The 20,627-nt window shown below is 40.4% G+C and overlaps 1 protein-coding gene across 3 annotated transcripts in view; it reads left to right on the top strand.

Annotated features, from left to right (window-relative positions):
* Window positions 1-20,361, top strand: part of AFAP1 (actin filament associated protein 1) — a 119,947-nt gene extending 99,586 nt beyond the window's left edge. Inside the window, exons 10-18 of one of the 3 annotated variants that reach the window (XM_075091940.1) lie at window positions 228-439; window positions 1,902-2,047; window positions 5,910-6,027; window positions 7,534-7,794; window positions 9,597-9,711; window positions 11,211-11,375; window positions 11,931-12,121; window positions 12,846-13,007; window positions 17,653-20,361. In XM_075091940.1, the coding sequence (XP_074948041.1) occupies window positions 228-439; window positions 1,902-2,047; window positions 5,910-6,027; window positions 7,534-7,794; window positions 9,597-9,711; window positions 11,211-11,375; window positions 11,931-12,121; window positions 12,846-13,007; window positions 17,653-17,679 (1,397 nt within the window). In that variant the 3' untranslated portion in view covers window positions 17,680-20,361. The remainder of the gene's footprint in view (window positions 1-227; window positions 440-1,901; window positions 2,048-5,909; window positions 6,028-7,533; window positions 7,795-9,596; window positions 9,712-11,210; window positions 11,376-11,930; window positions 12,122-12,845; window positions 13,008-17,652) is intronic. The other 2 variants (XM_075091938.1, XM_075091937.1) reach the window with 2 other exon arrangements.
* The last annotated feature ends 266 nt before the right edge of the window (window positions 20,362-20,627 follow it).

Below are 20,627 nucleotides of genomic sequence, written 5' to 3'. Positions count from 1 at the left end.
TGAGCAGCATCACGTATGGTTTTTTCTAGCTTATTTTCACAGTGAAAGTTTTAATTAAAAGAAGTGAGGCAGGGACATTTATTTGTCTTCCTAAAATCCATATGGACTCTCTATTATAAGAGGTATAAGTTGTTTAAGTGCTAGCATTACACTGAAAAGTAAGTTACCTTTTTTTCCCTTTCAAAAAAAGTCAGGAGCAAAATATCTCACGTTTCTTTTTATTGCAGGATACCTCAACGTGCTCTCAAATAACCGTTGGCGTGAGCGCTGGTGCAGAGTGAAAGACAATAAACTAATTTTCCACAAGGACAGGACAGATCTGAAGACACACATTGTTTCTATCCCTCTCCGTGGCTGTGAAGTCATTCCAGGACTGGATTCGAAGCATCCCCTGACCTTCCGCTTACTCCGAAATGGGCAGGAGGTTGCTGTGCTTGAGGTGCGGTGGTTGCTAATGGCTATGACTCGCAGGAACACCCACAAGCTACATTAGAGAAGCTCTTTCATACAACTTGGCCATTCAAAAATAATCTTTGGAATAATATTATTGCAGAGCTGGATAATAAATAGTGGAAGAAGAAAAGAAATACTAAAGAGTTGTAGGGAAAGAGAGAACTGAGTTTTAATGCAGTTCAGAAATCTTCTCAGTAAGACGCTTTTGTGTACACTGACCTTCCCTTGACCTGTTACTAAAATATCCCTGCTCCTTCTCTATACACACCAGGGGTATAATTACTTTGGGTATATATCTTAGCAATAATTAAATAATGGATCACAGTTGATGGGAACTCTAGAGCCCTTCACCCTCATTTGTCTGCTACTTATGCGAACCACTTTTGCTCGGTCTGTATCTGTATTACGGTAATTCTGCAGTAAGAAAAGAGAGTGTGCCAGCATCCTGGTGAGTCTCTTGACACACCACACGTGTACACACTGGCACCCTGCTTGCACTACGAAGGTCATACCTTTGTCTGTGTTAGGTGGGTCAGGATTTTCTGAGGGGCTTTATTCATATTTTGAAAGCTGAAATGAGAAGACACTTAATGCCAAGTATAATGAAGGTACAGGAGGAGGCAAGCTTTCATTCTCGGTGGCAGGGTGGACCCTTTGACCACTTTGACTTTCCAACTGCAGGTCACATTAGTCTCCTGTCCTTGCAACCAGGCCTGTTACATGTGAGCAATTCAGAGAAGTTGAAAAACTAGAAAGCAGCTCAAGGAAGTGTGAAAGGCAATGAAATATTCAAAAAGAACGAGAAATTTAGAAGCTGCACAGTTTCCTCTCCCTGCCCTTTTTTCCACTATTTATTTTGCTACCGTTTAAACTTGCAATCGGTGACTTGAAGCAAAATATGAAAAATTAAAAATTATTTTAACAGTAGTCATGTTTGTATTTGTGCCAATAGGAATATAAATGCCATCATCTAGACAAATGTATTGGAATTTTTCAAAAACCAACACTAAAATTTCTTCTACTGTTTCATTTTTGTTTCCCTCATTTCTACTTAGGACTAAGATTTTCTTCTTAGGATTCATCCCAACTAAAATCCCCCAGCCTAGGGAAATAATTCTGTAACAGCTTTCAATTTTCTGAGGTCTAAAATAAGCATGGCTTGAATCTAAATCCACTAGCTTTGAACAATTATTTTTTCTTCTTTTTGGAGATTGCCCACTTTGTGTTACATCATAACAGATGAGCACATAGCTTGCTTAAAGTGCACTCCTAGCAAAGCAAATTTAATAAGAAATCCAAGGGGTTTAGTTGTTCAGCAGAGAGAAACCAGAGCCTCTCATACGATGTGGTAGCAATTTGTCAGCCAAGAAGAATGCGCTGTTTTGAAATAATGCACAGCTCAGTGGCAGACTAAAGACCTGACACTCACCCTTGCCCTCTCCTTGCAGGCGTCCTCCTCCGAAGACATGGGCAGATGGATAGGAATTTTGCTGGCGGAAACAGGGTCTTCGACAGATCCCGGAGCGCTGCACTATGACTACATCGACGTGGAAATGACGGCAAGCGTCATCCAGGCTGCCAAACAGACCTTCTGGTGAGAGGTGTTCAGCTATCCGGGTGTTTCCAGTACTGTGAGAATGTATACCTTTATGTTAACTCCGGTGCCAAGGGAGCTTATCAAAATCCACCCCCTTTGCCAGATATTGAACTCCTGAAGTGTTTCAGCGTTGCAGCATGTTAGTTGTGTTTATGATTATCATGTTGGCATCCTGTTAAGTTCTGTAAAAGATGCAGACACCATCCAACTCTACTCAAATCTTTACTCATTTTTTCAGTAAGTCTCCTTATCAAATGCTATATTTTAATATTTTATTTTGCCTGAAGACTTTTAGAACTATCCCTGGAAGAGGACTAATAGCTGAAAATTAAATAAATATGCAACTACGTAGTTCACATTTATTTATTGGCTGTATTTGCTCTGCATATAGCCAATATGTACAGCATATATTGGCCAATATATCCTGTACACTAAAAATGCACTGCAGATTTAAGTCGTCGATAGTCACATCCTCAGTGTTTCCTTCTCAAGTTCTTTTTTGATTAATTAAAAACTTCAACAAGCTCACACCAGTCCAATTAATTTCTGGGGTTTAACTTAGGAGGTGGAAATTGGGAAGGTGGCTAGGGCACAGCACAGGAACTGTTTAAATTGCAAATCAGCACAGTGAATTCCCCAGCACGCATCCTGCGCTAGGAAAAGTAACGCATACTTAGCATATAGAGTGATTTACATGTTCAAATCAATTTAGGCATTAAAGCAGTCTTTGGTGAGAAGAGACTGTCATTTTTCCTTGGCTAGATGAGGTTGTTTAGAAGCAGGAGTGAAGGAACAGTTGGGACAGGCGGGATGCCCTGCTGCAGACCTACCCAGAGGTTTCCCAGGTCAGAAAGTGGGTGGCCTGAGAAGACAGCTGGCAATGGCATCATTCCTCATCTCACTGCAAAATTAGTCTACCCACACAAATTTGGAATTCGTGTGATTTAATATATTAGAGAATCACACCCCATCTGCCCATCAAAACTTTAAACAGGCTGAAAGTGCAAAAAAAAAAACAAAACAAAAAAGCTTCAGAATTTTCCAAAAGAAGACTCTTCTGCCATTAGCGAGGTGTTAAGAGAGCTTTGATGAGAGAAAATGGGCAGCTTCATTCAGGATCTGGTTTGAATGACTTCTGATAGAAATCAAAGTGACCAAAGTGTTACCACGAGCCCAGTTTTGTGAAAAACAGATAATTTTGATAGAATCAAAACGCACTTAGCTTACAGATTTACATTAATATTTGGTTTGAAGTTAATAGGGCTGAAAAAGTTTATCCTGTGTTGACATGTATTTTTGCTTCAGTCAGCATCTGGCAATAACCACATTTAAGAAAGAAATAGAATGGAAACCTTTTCCCCCGAATACTGCTTGGCTTTCCGTTTGTGAACCAATGTGATATTAATTGGAGCCAAGTGAAAAAACATATGCAACTAGACCACATGTTAGAAAGGAATGTCAAGCAACTTGCAAAATAGCAGAATTCCCCTATTAAAAATTAGTTAAAATTCATTGGGTGTCTTTAAAAGACTGTAAGAGCTTGTTGATAAGCAACTAGAGTAGCTGTCTGCTGATTTTCAGCTACTACTAGAAGATGAGAAGGAATTACAATGATACATAAGTGTTAATCAAATACTATTGCTGCCCTTTATAGAATGAATAGCAGTATTCCAGATTAACTGCAGTTATCATTAAAGCTTTGATTATCACAGTCACTTCAGGATTATTTGTTATTCATTTCCTGAGACTGATGCTTTGCAAAACAATTGGCTCTTCATTAATAGTCCCATCAATTTTCTTGACCTAAATCATTAGGTATCTAGGAAAGGCTGAAGAAAAAAGTACTTCCAAGCAGGTTTTCTCCATTTGCTTTCCCATCTAGCAGTTTCAGAATACAATTAACTTACATGGATTCATCTGTAAACAGGATTAATGAGGCTTAGTGACGTAATGCTTATGAAGTGCTTGCAGACACTTAGATAAATCTTGGCTTCCTTTGGTGGTGGAAATAGTTACTACAGGTGCATCAGATGTCATTAATGAATATCCCAGTTTTCAGAAAATATTATTATGCAGCACTCTACTTAAAGAGAAAGAAATAGAATAATGGCTCCAAATGCAGTCCTTCAGACTAACCAGAAACACTTGAGTAATGGTCTTCATTAAGAGGAACGGTAAACAAATGCAGCCTTTTAATAACATCTAATAAAGTATGAGTTTTGATAAAGTTAAAAATATTTTTATAATGGAATTTTATCTTGGGCTTTTTGTTGCTTGTTTGTTTGCTTGTTTGAAGTAAGAAAATTTTCTGTCTAGTGATTATTCTGCCCCTGCCCTGAAAGGTTCACAACAAACCAGGCAGGTTTATCCCTCCTGTGAGCCCGGATCTCCCATGGCTCAGGTGAGCCACGGTTGGATGAGGCCTGTCTCCCGCTGAATGAGACATTCAATGGACTTCATGTTATTCCAAAGCCAAAAGAAAGCAACTGTTGAAACCACAGCATTCCTGAGCTCAGGCCAGAGCTACCTCAGGCCAGAAGACCCTCTCAGCTTTAATATGGCTTTATCATGTTTTATGAATGTCAGCACAGAGTCTGAATAGTTCCATTGTTTGGGATGGAAAGCTTTGTTTTTCCATTCACATACACCTAAAGCTATAGAAATTATTTGGGATCTCACTCCATATCTTGTTCAATTTCAGCAGTTGCTACAAAGGAAAACTCACCCTTGGGGTCATCGTTAGTATTGGGCTTGATTCTGCCATTTTCTGCATTGTTAGATCTTTGCTCCTAACACAAAGCCCAGTGTAGTCCATGAAATAAATAAATGCACATAGCAGTATATATAATAGCGTATATAAGTAACAAGTGATAGGACGAGAGGAAATGGCCTCAAGTTGCACCAGGGGAGGTATAGATTTGATATTAGGAAAGATTTCTTCACTGAAAGGGTCGTCAAGCACTGGAACAAGCTGCCCAGGGAAGTGGTTGAGTCACCATCCCTGGTGGTATTTAAAAGACATGTAGATGTGGTGCTTGAGGATATGGTTTAGTGGTGGACTTGGCAGTGTTCGGTTTACAGTTGGACTCGATGATCTTAAAAGTCTCTTCCAACCTAAATGAATCTGTGATTCTATGATTTTATATATATCTATATGTAAGTAGCTCCCTTTTGAAGTGTCTAGAAGGCTCAGTTCCACGATGTGAGACAGAGCAAGAATGCGCGTATAGAGTATTTTCAAGCACAGTCACCCAGACAGAGAGTTGGTAAGCACAGTGACATTGTGCACACTCTACCCAGCCAAAAGTTCTGATATGGAAATGAAAAACTCCCAGATTTTGAGGAAGAAAATACTCAGCAAATTTTGATAGATATGTGAACTTATATTTCATCAAAGATCCACTTTTTTTACAAATCTTTGCTGGATTTGATTCTTGTTTCTCTCAGTTCCTAAGTTTGCATCCCCCCTGAACACGCATACACCCAGAAACACCTGCTTCTGCCCAATGCAGACAGCAAGGGACCTTTTATGGTACCCTGGCAAGCTGGTTTATAACACAGATCCACAGGTTCCCATGTAAACGTGCCACTGAGCAGTTACAGCTGTTGCCCTCCTGGCTATCACAGAGTCTTATCCCCACTGTAAGAATGGAGTACAGGAACACATGTTGTAATATTGGCTGCTAGCAGCAATATGTGAGTAGCAAAAGAAGGAAAACCGTCCTCAGCTTTCCTGCAGAAAGTGAGAAGATATGTGCTTCCAGGCTACATAATCAGATACAGGGAAGATACCACTCAATCATCATTTAGACTTAAGTTCAAGCACTGGTTTTTATTATTTTTGTTTTGCTTTGTTCAGTTTTATGAACAGGCGAGTTATATCTACAAATCCGTATCGGGGGAGCACTGCCAATGGCTACGCCTGTCCGAGTGGAATGGCACTTCATTATGATGATGTTCCCTGCATAAATGGATCGGTAAGAATTGAATGTGCACAGAACAAATGGTTTGCATGTGTTGAATGCATGGACATCTGAAAATTATATTATCTAAAAAGGCCCACTGGGCAGTTTCCAAATGAACCCTTTTTTTTGTTGATTGGGGGCTTCGAACTTCTCTCACACCTACAGAGTATCAGGGGTGCGGGACATACTGTTTGCATTAACCTGCACATGAGCCAACATGCATTTAGAAAGCAGTTGCCTGTTGACGATTTGTTGCCAAGTCCTTGAATATAATACTCACTTGAAGGGGTATTTTTTTTGATCACACTGGACCTGGCAAAAATAAGGACTTGGTTACACCAGGCACTTTTTGTTGTCTGTTGGAAAAAACCCAAACATTCAAGCCCTGGGGCCCCATTCCTCATGACAGTAGGTCCTGCTCATCCCAAAGGAGACCCACAGTGGTCACTTCCATCTTTATAATTTGCAGAGCTGACGGCAGGCAGATGTGTAATAGGGTTTAACACATAGTGGATGTTAAGCCATAGCAATATGTGGTCCTCAGGAAGTTTTACAGGGGAGTATAGCCTGTGTCAGCTCTTAATTTGGGCTGCTTCAGAAAGGCCCCCACTAAGGCTGAACTCAACAGAAATTCAGAGTTTCAAAGTGTTAAGTGGACTGCAAGTTCAGTCCTCCATCATGTCTTAGTAATGTCAGGAAGATGGTAGAAAACCCCTTTTGGAACAACACACAGCCACACGTGTGGTGAGTAGGCTGTATGTGTAGTTCTTGGATGTGCTCAAGCTTTTGTATGAGTAGTGTACTGCCACAGCCAGGATGGATTAAGGAAAGATATTTGGCAACCAGGTTGGTTTCTTTTAAGATTAATTGAATGAATCACTGCAGTATTGTTGTTGAGCTTTCCATTTTTCTGAAAATAAAAGAAGAAAAAAAGAAAAAAAATAGGAATGGCCTTAGCTATTTTAGCTGGTTAGCTCAGAATAATAATTCTCCAGCAAATAAAACGTAATACTAGCATACCAGCAGCTGGTATTCACTGGAAAGACATATAGCCTGAAGAAAGAAAAAAAAAAACCTCTTGGCTTCTGCTAACTGTTAGGCCATATTACTTTTAACAACTCATGTACCAGATGTAATCCCACAGATTCATCTGTGTAGCCTGTGAGTATCGCTCTGCAAACACAGTCTGCTTGTGCCCCCTCAGTGCTAGAGCTAACAACTGAAGGTGCAGTCTATGAAACAGCAAGGGTGATAGGATAGTACCGGTTTGCTCCTACTATGGAAAATGTGAAGGACTGAGGCTATGAGCTATGTAACGCAATGCTTCCTTTCCACACTGTGTCCTCCCTACTCTTTCTAAATAGTTTGACTCCAGTGTGAGCAATAAGCATATTCTGGGTAAACACCGAGGTTGCTCACCCGTTTGCTATGGTCCAGAAAATTACTAATGTTTTAATTTCACTTAGGAGGTCCTGCATGGTGTATTGTTTACTAACTGCCAAAGTGTATGTGTTGCAGTGGGAACCGGAAGACGGCTTTCCTTCTTCTCGTAGCAGGAACATTGGAGAAGAAATGCTTTATGATAACGCAGGCCTGTACGATAACTTGCCGTCTCCAAAAATCTTTGCGCGCTATCCGCCAGCTGACAGAAAACCCAATAGGTTATCATCTACTGACAAACTCTCCTCTAACCATTACAAATACCCTGTCTCATCCAATCTGTCTTCTGCTCAGTCTGTCACTAATACCTCTGCTGTGGGGAGGGGATCTGGCTCACAGGTACTGTACTATTTAATACTTAACAAAGCTTTTAATTTTTTGTCTGTTCTGTTTATGTGGTTGTTACCTTGAGGGCCTTGGGCTATTTCAGTCCCTTCAGTCCCTGTGCACTAAGCACTGAAGTGCTTAGAGTTTAGCCAGGAGTCCACTGCAACTTAGGTTTGCTAAGTTGTAAATTCTGATGTGGAAGTATTGGCACCTGGGAAAGGCTTTTCCCCCAAGTTCTTGATGATTTACAGACTGTGGATAATAACAAAAAAAAAGATGTGACCTTCCAAACTTAACCTGAATGCACATCTAGCTGTGTTCTGTCTCCTTAGGCAGTGATAATTTTAAAAAAATAAAAAAAGAAAAGTGAAATATGACCTGGCTGTGACAGCAAATTTGCCTCTAGAATTTACTAATCTGTATATTGTATGTGCAGTGGTTATATATTGTGACTATATATATATCGTAACATATATATACACACACACTAAATTATATTGTATATAGTGTGTGTATACCATATTTAACTTACTGCCTATAATTTTCCTGCCCTGAAAAAAAACCCTAAGCCTATGTCGATGCTGCTTTTTGAGGGTGGCCTCAGATGAAATACAAAGCTATGGAGCAGATGAAGTCCTGTGGGCTCAGCCTCAGCAGCAGACAGGCAGACCTCAGCAGTGGGGCAGAGCAAGATATGCCACAGACATGCCAGGCACTCTGTCTAGAGCCCATAGCCCATCTCCAAAAGCTGGTCATTGGCACAAGCCTGTGAACGCATCACAAAAATGGGTGGTTTCCAACCTAATCTGAAATGGAACACTCAGATAAGTGTTTCCCTTGTACAAGGTACCTGTCATATTGCATAACTCACTTAACCCCTACAAAAACTTCATATTCAGATATTAGAATCCAGTGAAGTTGGAGAATCAGAGGTGGACCAATCAATATAAAGCCCTGATCCTTGGCTGCAGCATCAGGCTTTTCATTACACTCCCAGTTCAGTCCTCAAAAGCTTTTAGAAGCAGGTGATCAGAGCATGGCACACGTATGCACTGTGCTTGGCTAAAGCATCCCCCATGGAAACACTGTGATTAGTCAGGGCAGTGTTGGTCTTCCCAGGGTTCAGTTCATTGCAGGAGAGACCTCTAATGGAAACCCTTTGAACATGAAATGTGCTGTTTCTATTAATCTTGTGAGCTTGCCTGGCCATTATAAGAGGTTGCCTTTTTATAAGTAAGAAAAGCTTTTACTTAGTAGCTAACGATTGTATAAGAGGAAATTGGTATGTTAGCTCCTAACATTTAAAACATGAAATAGTTGTATTGTTTTGAAAAGAAAAAAAAAATCCATGCACCACAAGGATGGTAAGGACATACAGTAAATAAGAAACAGTGTTGATTTTTTTTGTGTCGCAAACCCTGTTGGATTTTTCTGTATGACATTAACTCTGACAAATCTGTGGTTCAAGAATCTTTACTGTATAAAATTATTCAAAGGTACAGCTTTTCTGCCTTGCAATGGCTTTCTTAATGTGGTAAATCCATAGTTTAAAATAACTTGGAGACTGTGATGCCACCAGAGATGGGGAGTTCATCCTGTTGTTACCTTGTGATTGCCGGTGTGGCTCCTGCTGAGCAGGCAGCTCTCAGTCGACAGCTCTGGAGGAAGCACCATCTCCAGCTCAATCAATGCACTCTATTAAGGCTCTCTGAGCAAGCTGCTTTTTGTCAAGCTTTGCCCTTGATGAAAGGGTGACTGCAATGCCAGTGGCACAGGAATAACTGCAGCCCATTTATACTTCTGTTTTCAAACAGTTTAAAGGCAAGAAGCCTCCTGCGACTGCTAATGGGATCACTGGAAAAGGGAGAACTTTAAATAGCCAGCCGAAGAAATCTGAATCCGTGTCATGTGTGAAGCGCACGGCATCCAGTAAGTATCTCTCCTCACTGCTGCCTCACTTGTGAGTGGAGTCATGAGGATACCCAAAATAGCTGTCTTCTTAGAAAACAAGATAAAGAACCTTTGTGGTTCTTCTGTGGCCAAAAGGCTGAGCAGGAGATGCTCACTAAGGCTTCAAATAGGAGATATTGTGTGCATTGGTGACTCATCAGTACTCCAGCCATGCCACGAGATAAAGGGTTGTCATATGGCGAATGATAAATATGAGACTGGACCCATGGCTGCAAAGTCATGAGGGCAGCAGAAAAAAAAAGGGTAATGATTCTTCATTTGGGGCAGAGAGTAATTCTGTATTCCTGTTGGAAGAGGCATATGAGGAGCTGAGAAAGGCATGAGACCACTATATTGGTCGAAAGAGGAAGCACTCGTCATTAATGAAAAAGAAAAGGTGTTACAAAATGATGAAGACACCTGCACAGCTCAAAAGCTTCCTCACAGAGAGGAGATTTCAACTGGTGAGTGGCACGTCCAGAAAGAGGGTTCTTCTGGGCAGGTGAACTGACTGTAGGAAATCCCTAACATGGATTGCTTTGCTTAAAGAAGAAAAGACAAACAGAAAATATAATCAGATTTTTAAAATATGGATTCAAAAATATGGCTTTTGCTAGAGAAGAAAAGAATGTGAGAAATGTTTAAGAAGTCATGGATTTAATGGCAACAAGGGAAATTTGGGTTAGACTTTGGGAAAAAAGTATGTATCTTTCTACCCATGCAGGTGAATTGGTACTGGAATAGACAGTTGTGGGAATAAAGGCATTTCAGTTACTAAAGACTGACTAAAACTGGTTTGACAACTATTTGTCAGGAATGGTTTAGTTGACTTTGCCTTCAGCTAGGCCAGCTAACATATCACTTTGTCTGTCTGTGTATTTTCTTTGGGTCTGAAACTGGAGCAGAGGTGCAGAAGGAGCTGTGATATAAATTAGACCACAGATACATGTGAGCCACGAAATGAAAGCATTTATGTGGGAAATTAAAAAAAGAAGAAGACAGCTCTCATGTATCAAAGAAAAGTGAGAACATCTTTGTATTCTCTTATGTCAGGTGAGGAAAGACATGTGCTTTAAGTACTTGAAGTAGGAAAAGAAACCAGGCAAAAAGGGCAAACAGGTAGCTTTTCCTCTGACCCCTTCCAATTAAAAATCAAGGGTTCAAGGATAAAGAGGAGCCTCCTTTCCTTCTTCTGAACTACATAGAAAGGCAAGGCCATTTTCAAAACCAGTGTACTGTAAGGTGACTGGTATTGCTCATATTCCCTGGCTAAATATAAAGAACAAACTCTCTATCGTGTACCATTTACAAAGCTGTGCTTCAGAACTCAGCAGGAATCACGGTCCTTGAGAAAGGTAGGGGGATGGTAAACTGGTTTCTCAAACCATGAAATGCTTCATGTGATGTTCAGTCTCAGGGAACAGTGGAGACCCTTACTGTTAATTTAACCGTAAATACCCACAATCCAACACATACAGATGCGGAGCAGTACAAATATGGCAAGAATCGTGTGGAGGCAGATGCAAAGAGGTTACAAAGCAAAGAGGAGGAGCTGCTGAAGAGGAAAGAAGCGCTGCGGAATAGGCTGGCCCAGCTCCGAAAAGAAAGGAAAGATTTACGCGCTGCCATTGAAGTCAATGCTGGTATGAGGTCCTTTCTGTGCTGAATTCTGCCCTGGGTAGGCTCAGTTATCCAAATAGCTTCGTATTCTGTGCTGAAGACATGCCACTACATGAGGTTTAGTTCTGATGTTAAACCATACTCTGTAAGGTCTACACTTAATTCGTATAAAGATATGAAATAACATAAATATATACGTGTAGGTGTAGATACTTACTTTATATGTGTGTGTTATTATATATATGCATACGTGAAATGACACTGATGGGGACTTCAGACAAGCGGAACATGGGAATAATTTTATTGTGACTGGCTAATTATATTTTCATGACAGGGAAAAAAAACAAATACTGATTTGAAACTAGACAGAAACCTAGGGAAGGGACTTGAAAGGAAGCATTTGACTTTGGTTGCTAAACCTCTTAGGTGAAAAACTTGGGTTTTGCAAAGCATGTAACTTTTTTGTGATGTCACTGATTTTTAGAGACCTTGTTCCTTACTTTTTTTAAAAGAAAATAATTTCTGTAAGTGTCAATTTAAGCTTCTTATTGAAATAATAACATTGTTGTGGATGATAGGCAGGAAGACCCAAGTGGTTCTTGAAGACAAGTTAAAGAAGTTGGAAGAGGAGTGTAAGCAGAAGGAGGCTGAGCGTGTAAACCTGGAGCTAGAACTGACCGAGGTGAAGGAGAGCCTTAAGAAAGCATTGGCTGGTGGCATCACCCTGGGCTTGGCTATTGAGCCCAAGTCAGGAACATCAAGCCCACAGGTATGCAAAGCCATTAAATACGCAAATCCCAGTACCATGAGCTTCTCAGCTCCAGTAAAATGAGTGGGAACGGAGAGTTTTCAATAGCTTTATTAAGCCCAGGAAGTAAGAGCAGAACTAAATGCCTTTCTGCCATATTTGCATTCTTCACCTACATCTGGTGTACTTTCTACAGCAACAGGGAGCCAATAGACATGGCAGTCACAGGTAGTACGTGTTAGGGTGATGTACAAAAGCTGACACCTCGTTGTCATCAGTGACTGTATAGTGCATGAACTGAGACATGACTCCTTCCCAGGGAGATTTAAATGCACCAAGTCATCGTGCAGTGATGGAGGCCTACTTGTGTCAATCCCCTATCAGTCACTGTCACCCGGTGCAAGGGATGCATCCCACACATTCACGATGGAGCATGACTGTGGTGGTTCATGCTGTGGATCTCTGTCAGAAGCAACTGGGTAGCTACGTCAGAAAGATCAGAGGGAAGCGTTAATTCTTCCAGATGACCCAATGTTGTTTAATACCAGAAAACACACTTGAATTTTCATCACAGAACACACACTTTCTTTTGTTTTCTTTTGTTCTATACTATTTTTCATTTATCCATCATTATTATGAACAGGGTTTCTTTAAAAAAAAATCTGCAGTTCACAGTCTAGAGAGAAAATATTGCTCATGTGACTGTTTGGAGGAAACTCAGTGTAGGGTTTTGACTCTTTATCAGTCTCCAATTTTCAAGCACCGAACTTTGGAAAACTCGCCGATCTCCAGTTGTGACACCAGCGATACTGAATGCTCGATACCTGTGAACAGCGCAGCAGCTCTGAAGCGACCTCCCTCATCAAATAATTCTCCTTGTCGAGGCCATGTCCTTCGAAAAGCAAAGGTGAGAAGACTTAATGTCTAATTTTCTTTGTCCTTTTTCTTACTTTTAAAAAAATCTTATTTGCTTGTGGTGAGGCAGAAACAGAGGAGAGATGGAAAAGTTGGTTTCTGCTGCTTCAGAGGGTGAAATTTAGCTTTAAGATGAGAATGTGCCATATCTAAATTATTTGTATTACTACATAAATACTGATGATTTGGGGGAAGCTTTTGCAGAATAATTGGTAAGTGGGTTGGGAGACAGATTTGACACTCTCATTCCCTGTTTTTCTCTGTTCCTTTATAGATTTAATTTGCAAGGTAAGTGGTCTGTGGTATAGGCAGTCCATCTAGATTTCCTAAAGTTACATTAATCTGTGGAGCCGAGAAGTGGTTAAAAGAGCACTGTTATAGTAAGTGTTCTGAAACAACACAAGATAGGGTCTGATCTTTGCCAGCTGGTGCAAGAAAAGACTAGTTCTACATTATAATAATAAACAGTGAGTTGTGCAAGTATCTGCTCTTAATATACATTTAAAGCAGTAATTGAATTAATTTAATTTAGTCTCATGAGTACCAGGTTGAAGTTTGCGTTCCTCTTGTATCGTTAGCGTTTTCTAAGTTTTGTGCTTGAGTTTAAATGAGATTTTTTATGATGCTTCTTTTGGGCTAAATTTGCTAGCAACATAAGCATGTGGGCAGCATATAGTCAAGGGTGACAGTAATAGTGTTGGCCCAAGATTTTACTGATTTAGTAGTTTACTGCTAATGGTAATTATAAATAATAATAATCATAGGCATTTGTCTTTCATACAGTCCATTTCTGTTTTCAAAACAATGAAGTATTCTGTATAGGGATTTTTTTTAAGTTACTTCTGTTATATGTCTTCATTGATTATATACATTTACAGTAACTGAACATGAGCCTGGCTCCTAACAGTAGTAGTAACTGAAAAAAATCATCATCTCAAGAAATGAGTTGGTTTTCTGGCACCTCCTAATCTCTCCATTTCCTCCCCTCAGCCCCTTTGATCTCTCTACATTGCCCAGGCCATGAAATACTTCTCCCACTGTACTGAATGAGAGGGTGAGAGCCTTCTCACCCTTCTTCTACCACTATTTCCTCCATTATTTCGAAAGACATCAACTGCTTTTTCTGCCAGTTAGCCTGATTCATTTAAATTCAAGTAAGAATAATTAAACTCAGAGTAGTAGGTTTCAGTTCTATTTAACTTCGAAGTTTGCTTGTGTGTCAAAGCTGAAGAAGGATTCATGTGCTCTAAAGCTTATCTGTGTATTCCAATTATACCCTAATTTGTCTCATAAAGATATCATCTCTAACTATACACTTCATCTTAGATTTGCATGTTAGCACAGCGTTACTTGGGGAAGTGAGGTCTAGCAGTTAGAGCACAGTCCTTACAAAAAGGATCACGGGTTTGTGCTACATGCTGGACAGGCACATTAAAGCTAGCCATTTAATCTTTAGAGCTGGAAAAAAATGAAGGCACTATATAAACCTAAACATTTTTGGTGTAAAGAATAGCTTCCAGCTGTAGCATATTTTTTATGCTCAGCATATACCATGCAGGAAAAGCCCTGCTGTGTTGTTTGATATCACTGTGCTTTGGATGGCACAATAGGTTGGTCAAGCTCTTTTGTAGAGGAACTTTCTACATAAGATTAGGCTAATCAGAGGGGATATGGAGATACTAAGCATATTTCCCATCCCAGGGGAAAAAAAAACAACCTCAAAGTAGCCAATTCAACTTTAACAACTTCTTCTAAAACCTCATGCACTAAATATTAAGAGCGAAATTTTGCTGAACTAGCTAGCGCAAGCCAAGCTGTACTCAGCCCGTTCGCAAGGAGCTGCAGCCAAAGTCTGCCATCAGGTATGCATCTGCAGCACACCCCGCTTTCAGGGGGCGTCAACTGTACGTGTGCGAGGGTGGAATCTGGCTCTCAGTTCTTTTGGCCTTTTGCAGTTATGCGTGAGCCCAGGCCTTATAGATGTGGCTAAAGAAAGGGCGTCACACGTAAGTATCCCAGAGCAGAACTTGGCTCTCCACGCATGGATGTCAGTGTAATACGTGGGCGTGAAACAGGTTTCAAGTCTGTGCTAACACTTGCATCTTCAGCAACTGGCAATCTCCCAATGTTATGAGGGCGTTGTATAAGCATTCAACATGACAGGTGTTTCCCCCCACCCCCGTATGTATTTGAACACACTGAATGCCTCCCTTCTTGCTCTGTCCTTGCACGAAGGATGCCGAGTCTGCCACCAGCCAGCCTTGTGTTTGCAGCCACCCTCTCATCACCGTCGTGAGCGCGCAGCACTGCACTGCTCCCTGCTAGGGCAGCCGCTGCTGCCAAAGGCGTGCACGGCGCAGCCTGCTCTGTGAGAGCTGCCCGGCGCAGCAGTGCTTCGGAGGGGACGGGAGGCACCTGAGCCAGCAGCTTTGGAAGCCGCTCCACCAAAATCTGTCCCCTCTCAGATGCACTGACGTTAGAATATAGTGAAGCAAGAGGACAGCTCTAGTGTTAAAGCTAAGAACTAGCAGCAATTTGGGGATCGACTGTTTAGGACATGCACCGTACATACACACATACATGCATACATATATTTGGGGTTTTATAACTTTTCTGTTTGTAGCATGCTGTTAATTTTTTTAGAAAGTATTAATGCTTATTTTTAAGAAGTCAGAAGGCATTTTAATTGCAATTTTGTTAACATCTACTTGGCTGGAAATAGAGTCTGTATTAAAATGTGGAAAACAATATTCTGCGTCAGCATTCCTAGAGAAGTAAGATACCTTTGCTGTACAAGAAAAACAACTATTTAAATATTTCACATTTCAAATTAATTTCTAAACCCAAATTTTTATGCGTAGCAAGAAAACTGCAGTATTTCTGATCTGTTTTCAACCGGTGGTGAATGTCAGCAGCTTACATTCTGCTTATGTTTAGGGACTGGAGAAGAAATGGAGCTCTCCCAGTTTCCCAGCTCCCAGTCAGGCTGACAGTGTTGACTTAGACATTCTTTCATTGGCCTGAACCTACCGGGGAAATGGAAACAAAGAAAAAGTTCCTTCTGCACCTGCAAAAGAAGCTACTGCTTTCAAGGCTTATTGAACACTTAGAAAAATTCTCCTCCCAGTTGCTTAGCCAACAACTTCCTTTAGAGCTTTGGCAGTGTATACATAGAAAATATACATTTAATATCCATTTTAAAGTAATTTAGTTTTCACCTATGCTGTGTTTAGGTTTGCCACAATTTGAAGTGCAAAACTAAATATTCAGAATAGATTGTATTTTAATAAAAGTACCATTTTAAGAAAAGAAAAAAAAAAAACCCACAAGATTTAAAAAAATAAGCTATTTTCTACCTGCTTTAAACCCAAGACTTTTTTTCTTATATTGCTAAAGCAGCCACCAGCTGTGACCTTTACTGTTGCTTTACCGTGGTTGAAGAGGTGTCATGGTCATGCAGCTATTCAGCCAAACTAATGCTGTTACTGCTTTCAGCAGCAGAAACAGATACTTACATGGATAAGTAACAGGTTTCAGTCAGAGCTCTTAAATGTTGTGGAATGAGTGTTAAATTCAGGAATCCAAGTTGGGAGCCAAGTCAGCAGGCTGCCTGCAGAGTATCTCTGCAGAGTAGATGGGTGGGAGAGGAATCTGTAGACTCCAGTGCCTGACTAGGAACAGCTGGGCGGTTGCTCCACAGGGATTACTTCAGCGAGGGGCCAACTCCTTTGTATCTTCATTATTTTCTGATCGCTGTAAGGGTGTGATGCAGGGAGTAGGTACAGTATGCATGTTCTAGGCTGAGCCCATCCCTCTTCAGCTCTTCTGCTCCTACGTACTGTTAGGAAATACTCTAGGTATCACCCAGTAGCCACAAGTTTGATTTAACTGGGTGTTTAGTTATAGAAATCTCACAGTTTTCACTTATGTGGCAGAAGAAATAGCAATGCCTTGCTCTGAGACACACAAATGAAAGCGTTACAGATTACGTGCTTTGCTGTGGATGGTAGCTGTCCTCAGCTAACAGGTGGGGAAACTGAGGCACGGAAAGGCAAAGTGATTTCTTTAACTTGCCAAGCAATGGTTCAACTAATTTGTTTTTCTTTACCCTGCCTGTAAGTTTCTCTACCTCAGTAAGGTGCCCTTTTTAGCCATAGAAATGTGTGTCTGCATGAGTTTCATAATAAAAAAATTGAAGCGCAGTAAAGCAATCACTTGGTGTCAGCCAAGAGAGATACTGAGTGCTTCCTGCCGGCTCATGCAATTAAGTTAGAAACCCCTATATGCTAAATCAGCCTCTCTCTTATTCTGCGCTATAGGAGTGCTGTAGACCAACTGGGGTGTGTGAATTTGCTCCATAAGTACCCTTTAGAGAAAACAAACATGGCTTACTTGCACTGTGCTAGGGAAGAAGTTGCTGTAAGTAGTTGTGGAGGGGTGGAAGCTACGCACAGACGCTATCAGGACATACTTGTTAGCATTCCCTAACTAATTTATGGGCAGAGGGCTGGATCCAGCAAAGTTAATGGAAAAACTGTTACTGACCTCAGCTGGCTTTGGCTTAGCAGATCTGATGACATCAGTGAAATATCTTGATTTCTCTTAACATTTTCCATATCTTTTCCCCCCTTTTCCAGGAATGGGAGATGAAAAATGGAACATAAATATAGCAAAACCACTCACTTTCCATAAAGGCCTTATCTGTTATGGACCAAGACACAGGCTGCAAAAGATTCATCTGAAAGGTGGTATCAAACGATACAACAAAGGGGTTTTATAATTCTGTTAAGTTAATGGTAGCTCGGCGCTAACTTGCCTGTATTCCCTCTACTGTATTGCTGTGTAACTATGTGTGCCCCTTTTTATTAGCTGTAAATCTTTATTTTCAACTTCACTGGTAAAGAAAATGAAAACAAAACAAAAAAAAAAAAACCAAACCAACCATAGTAAGTAAAAAGGAGGATAAAGTCACAGTTGAAAGTTTACTTTGCTGACAGTGCATAGACCAGCAATGTGAATTATATTGCATCAGATGGCCTGAACACCACTGAAGACCAGTGCATTAAGATGGATGTGAAATCATTATGGATAAGAAATACTCTTAAAGGTTAAAACTGACTTTGTGAGGTCTGCCACAGAGGTGGCTGAGTGAAGTCTTGCTCATTAGCCATCGCCTTGCTGTTAGTGGTTCACGTGGCAAAAGAAAACTGAAGAAATGTTTTCACAGAAATGGCATGGCTTGCTTGGCTGAGAAGGCAAGAGCTCTTCAGTGCTGCTGTCCTCTACGCTGGTGTGAGACCGTGGGATGACACAACTCAGCTGTGAAGCATTTTTTGGATACTATTTAGACAGATGCTTTTGTCATTGGGAGATAAAAAGCTGCCATACTTTGGGGGGAAAAAAAAAGGCATTTTAGTACGTTCTTTTTATTAGTATTCCAAAACACCAGTCGTTTTCAAAGGTCGTGTTGTTGACCTATGATTTGTTCCTGATTTTTTTTAAAAGGCAAAAGGTATTTTTAGATACTGCTTCTTTTCTACACTTTTAGAAAAAGAAATCATAATTGAAATTAATTCTTAACAGATAATGGCAACTCAGAATAGTTTATGCAGTCAGCCTTGTTTTGTTTTTTATAATATAGTATTGTTAAACTTGAGTTATAGAACACTGCTGTACTTAGTTTCCTTCATCTTTTCAGACCTCAGCTATTATTTTTTGAGGAAGATGGATTGAAAAGATGTTAGTTTCCAGACTCTTTTATAAACAGTTTTACAAAGAATTGGGGATTTTCTTGGACAGGAGTCCATTTCTGTTTACTAGGAAACAGTGTCTTGCATTTTAGTCTGTAAAATTAGAAATCTGTTCGTCTTTGTCTCCATCCATGTCACTCTAGAGAACTTACATGCAGTAAATTGCCAACTAAAGTCCTTCAAAATCTCAAGATTGGCTTTAAAAAATCAGTAGAGAGTGAGGAAAAAAAAATGTAATGAGCTGGGTTCTTTTAATTTTTTCTCTGTGTTTTTTTAAGCCTTTGGAGAGCCTTCAATCACATTCTGAAGATTCTTTTTTTCTCCTCAGCTGTGAGGACTAGAAAAATCACTTTAATTAAAGAAATTAAAATATTACTCGTACTTTGAGATAATCACAGATGTTAGGGCTGGAGTCTTCATAATTAATTAAGACTTGCAATTAAGACCACAGAAGCTGGCACCACAGCAGATATCAAGGATCACATCCCTGTATGGCCCAGCCTGTAGTTTGTCTCTTAACTTTAAGAAAAGGTCAGTGTAATTCTTGAAGGGTACACTGGGATTCCCAGCTGAGCTGGATGCCAGAGGACTACCCACAAGAGCTGATGGGATTTGAAGGCACAGAGCTATCACAAAGACCTGATAGCTGATAAGACACAGGTCCTGTTCCCAAATGCAATTAGTACCAGAGATCCCATTGACCTCAGCAGAGTAGAAATGGGGCCCAAAATGAGAAAAGGCTCTTTGCTTCTTGGGACTATGCTTTGTAAAAAGTGCCGCAGGAATGCAGATACAGTAGGGAAGGAAGTGTCAGTGTGGTTTTCACTGAAAACAGGATTTTTTAATACTACTTTAGGACATCTGCTTACTTACTAACTCTATAAATAGAGGGCACATTCTATGCTGTGTGACTATGGACTAAACAGTATGAAGTTCCCATAAATATGAGCAGAAACAAATTTGAAGCAAAAGTAAGTTCATTTAGGCTTTTTACTTCAAATTAAGTTATTTATTTGTATATTTCAATAAATATTTAATTTATATCTGTACATATTTATGATGCAAATTAGGCTTCTAGTCAACATTTACAATGACGTATCAGTTGCCATTAAGAAGTGGTCCCACATCAAGTAATGCAGAGTAGTCAAAAGCCAAATCACCTGTCTTGTTTACCCAATATTAGCATTTTATCTTTCACCCCCTAAATCCCACAGGAAAGAAAAAAATCCTTGGCAAGGACAGGTTTTAATCCATGCCTGAGATAGAAGTGTGCAAATTTCTGTCCAAGCAAACAGAAATCGCGTGGCGCCGGGACCATGCACACAACCCCAGCCCAGGTGCTGCAGCCTTCTGCTCTGCCGCAGATGCCGGTCGCCCTCGGCACCTCTAGTGCCCACTGCAGCAGGACTGATGGCAAAATGACGCATCTTTCACCATTCCTCCAGCAAAGGCTCCGTAAAGCCACCATCCTCCCCTCGCCCCCAGCGCGGCATGTACTGTAACTGTACGTCTCTAATGTGTAAGCACATCGGTGCCATCGCACGCTGCGTTACTGACATGCCTGTTCTATGTAATGGCCAAGGTTTTGAAAGGAGGAAAAAAAAAAACACCTCGGGAAATAACCTGTCTATAGCCCGCATTCAGTGCTGTGAAATATACTCTGTTTTGCTGAATAGTACTATTGCCGCACAATTTTGTAATAAAAAGCGACAGAGCTTGTATTTCCACCATTTTTAAATTTCAGGATCACCAGGCAAAGTCAGCAATAGAGCCGCATGACTTTTGTTTTAAAGGAAAACTCTTGTATTTTAAACCATTACATTTCTATGGCTTTTAAGAAAATGTTACACTTGTGCTTCCTC

The sequence above is a fragment of the Phalacrocorax aristotelis genome, chromosome 4 (genome assembly GCF_949628215.1).
Source record: "Phalacrocorax aristotelis chromosome 4, bGulAri2.1, whole genome shotgun sequence".
Classification (NCBI taxonomy): domain Eukaryota; kingdom Metazoa; phylum Chordata; class Aves; order Suliformes; family Phalacrocoracidae; genus Phalacrocorax; species Phalacrocorax aristotelis.
Note: the sequence above shows the minus strand (reverse complement) of the source record. Positions and strands in the feature narration are given on the sequence as shown.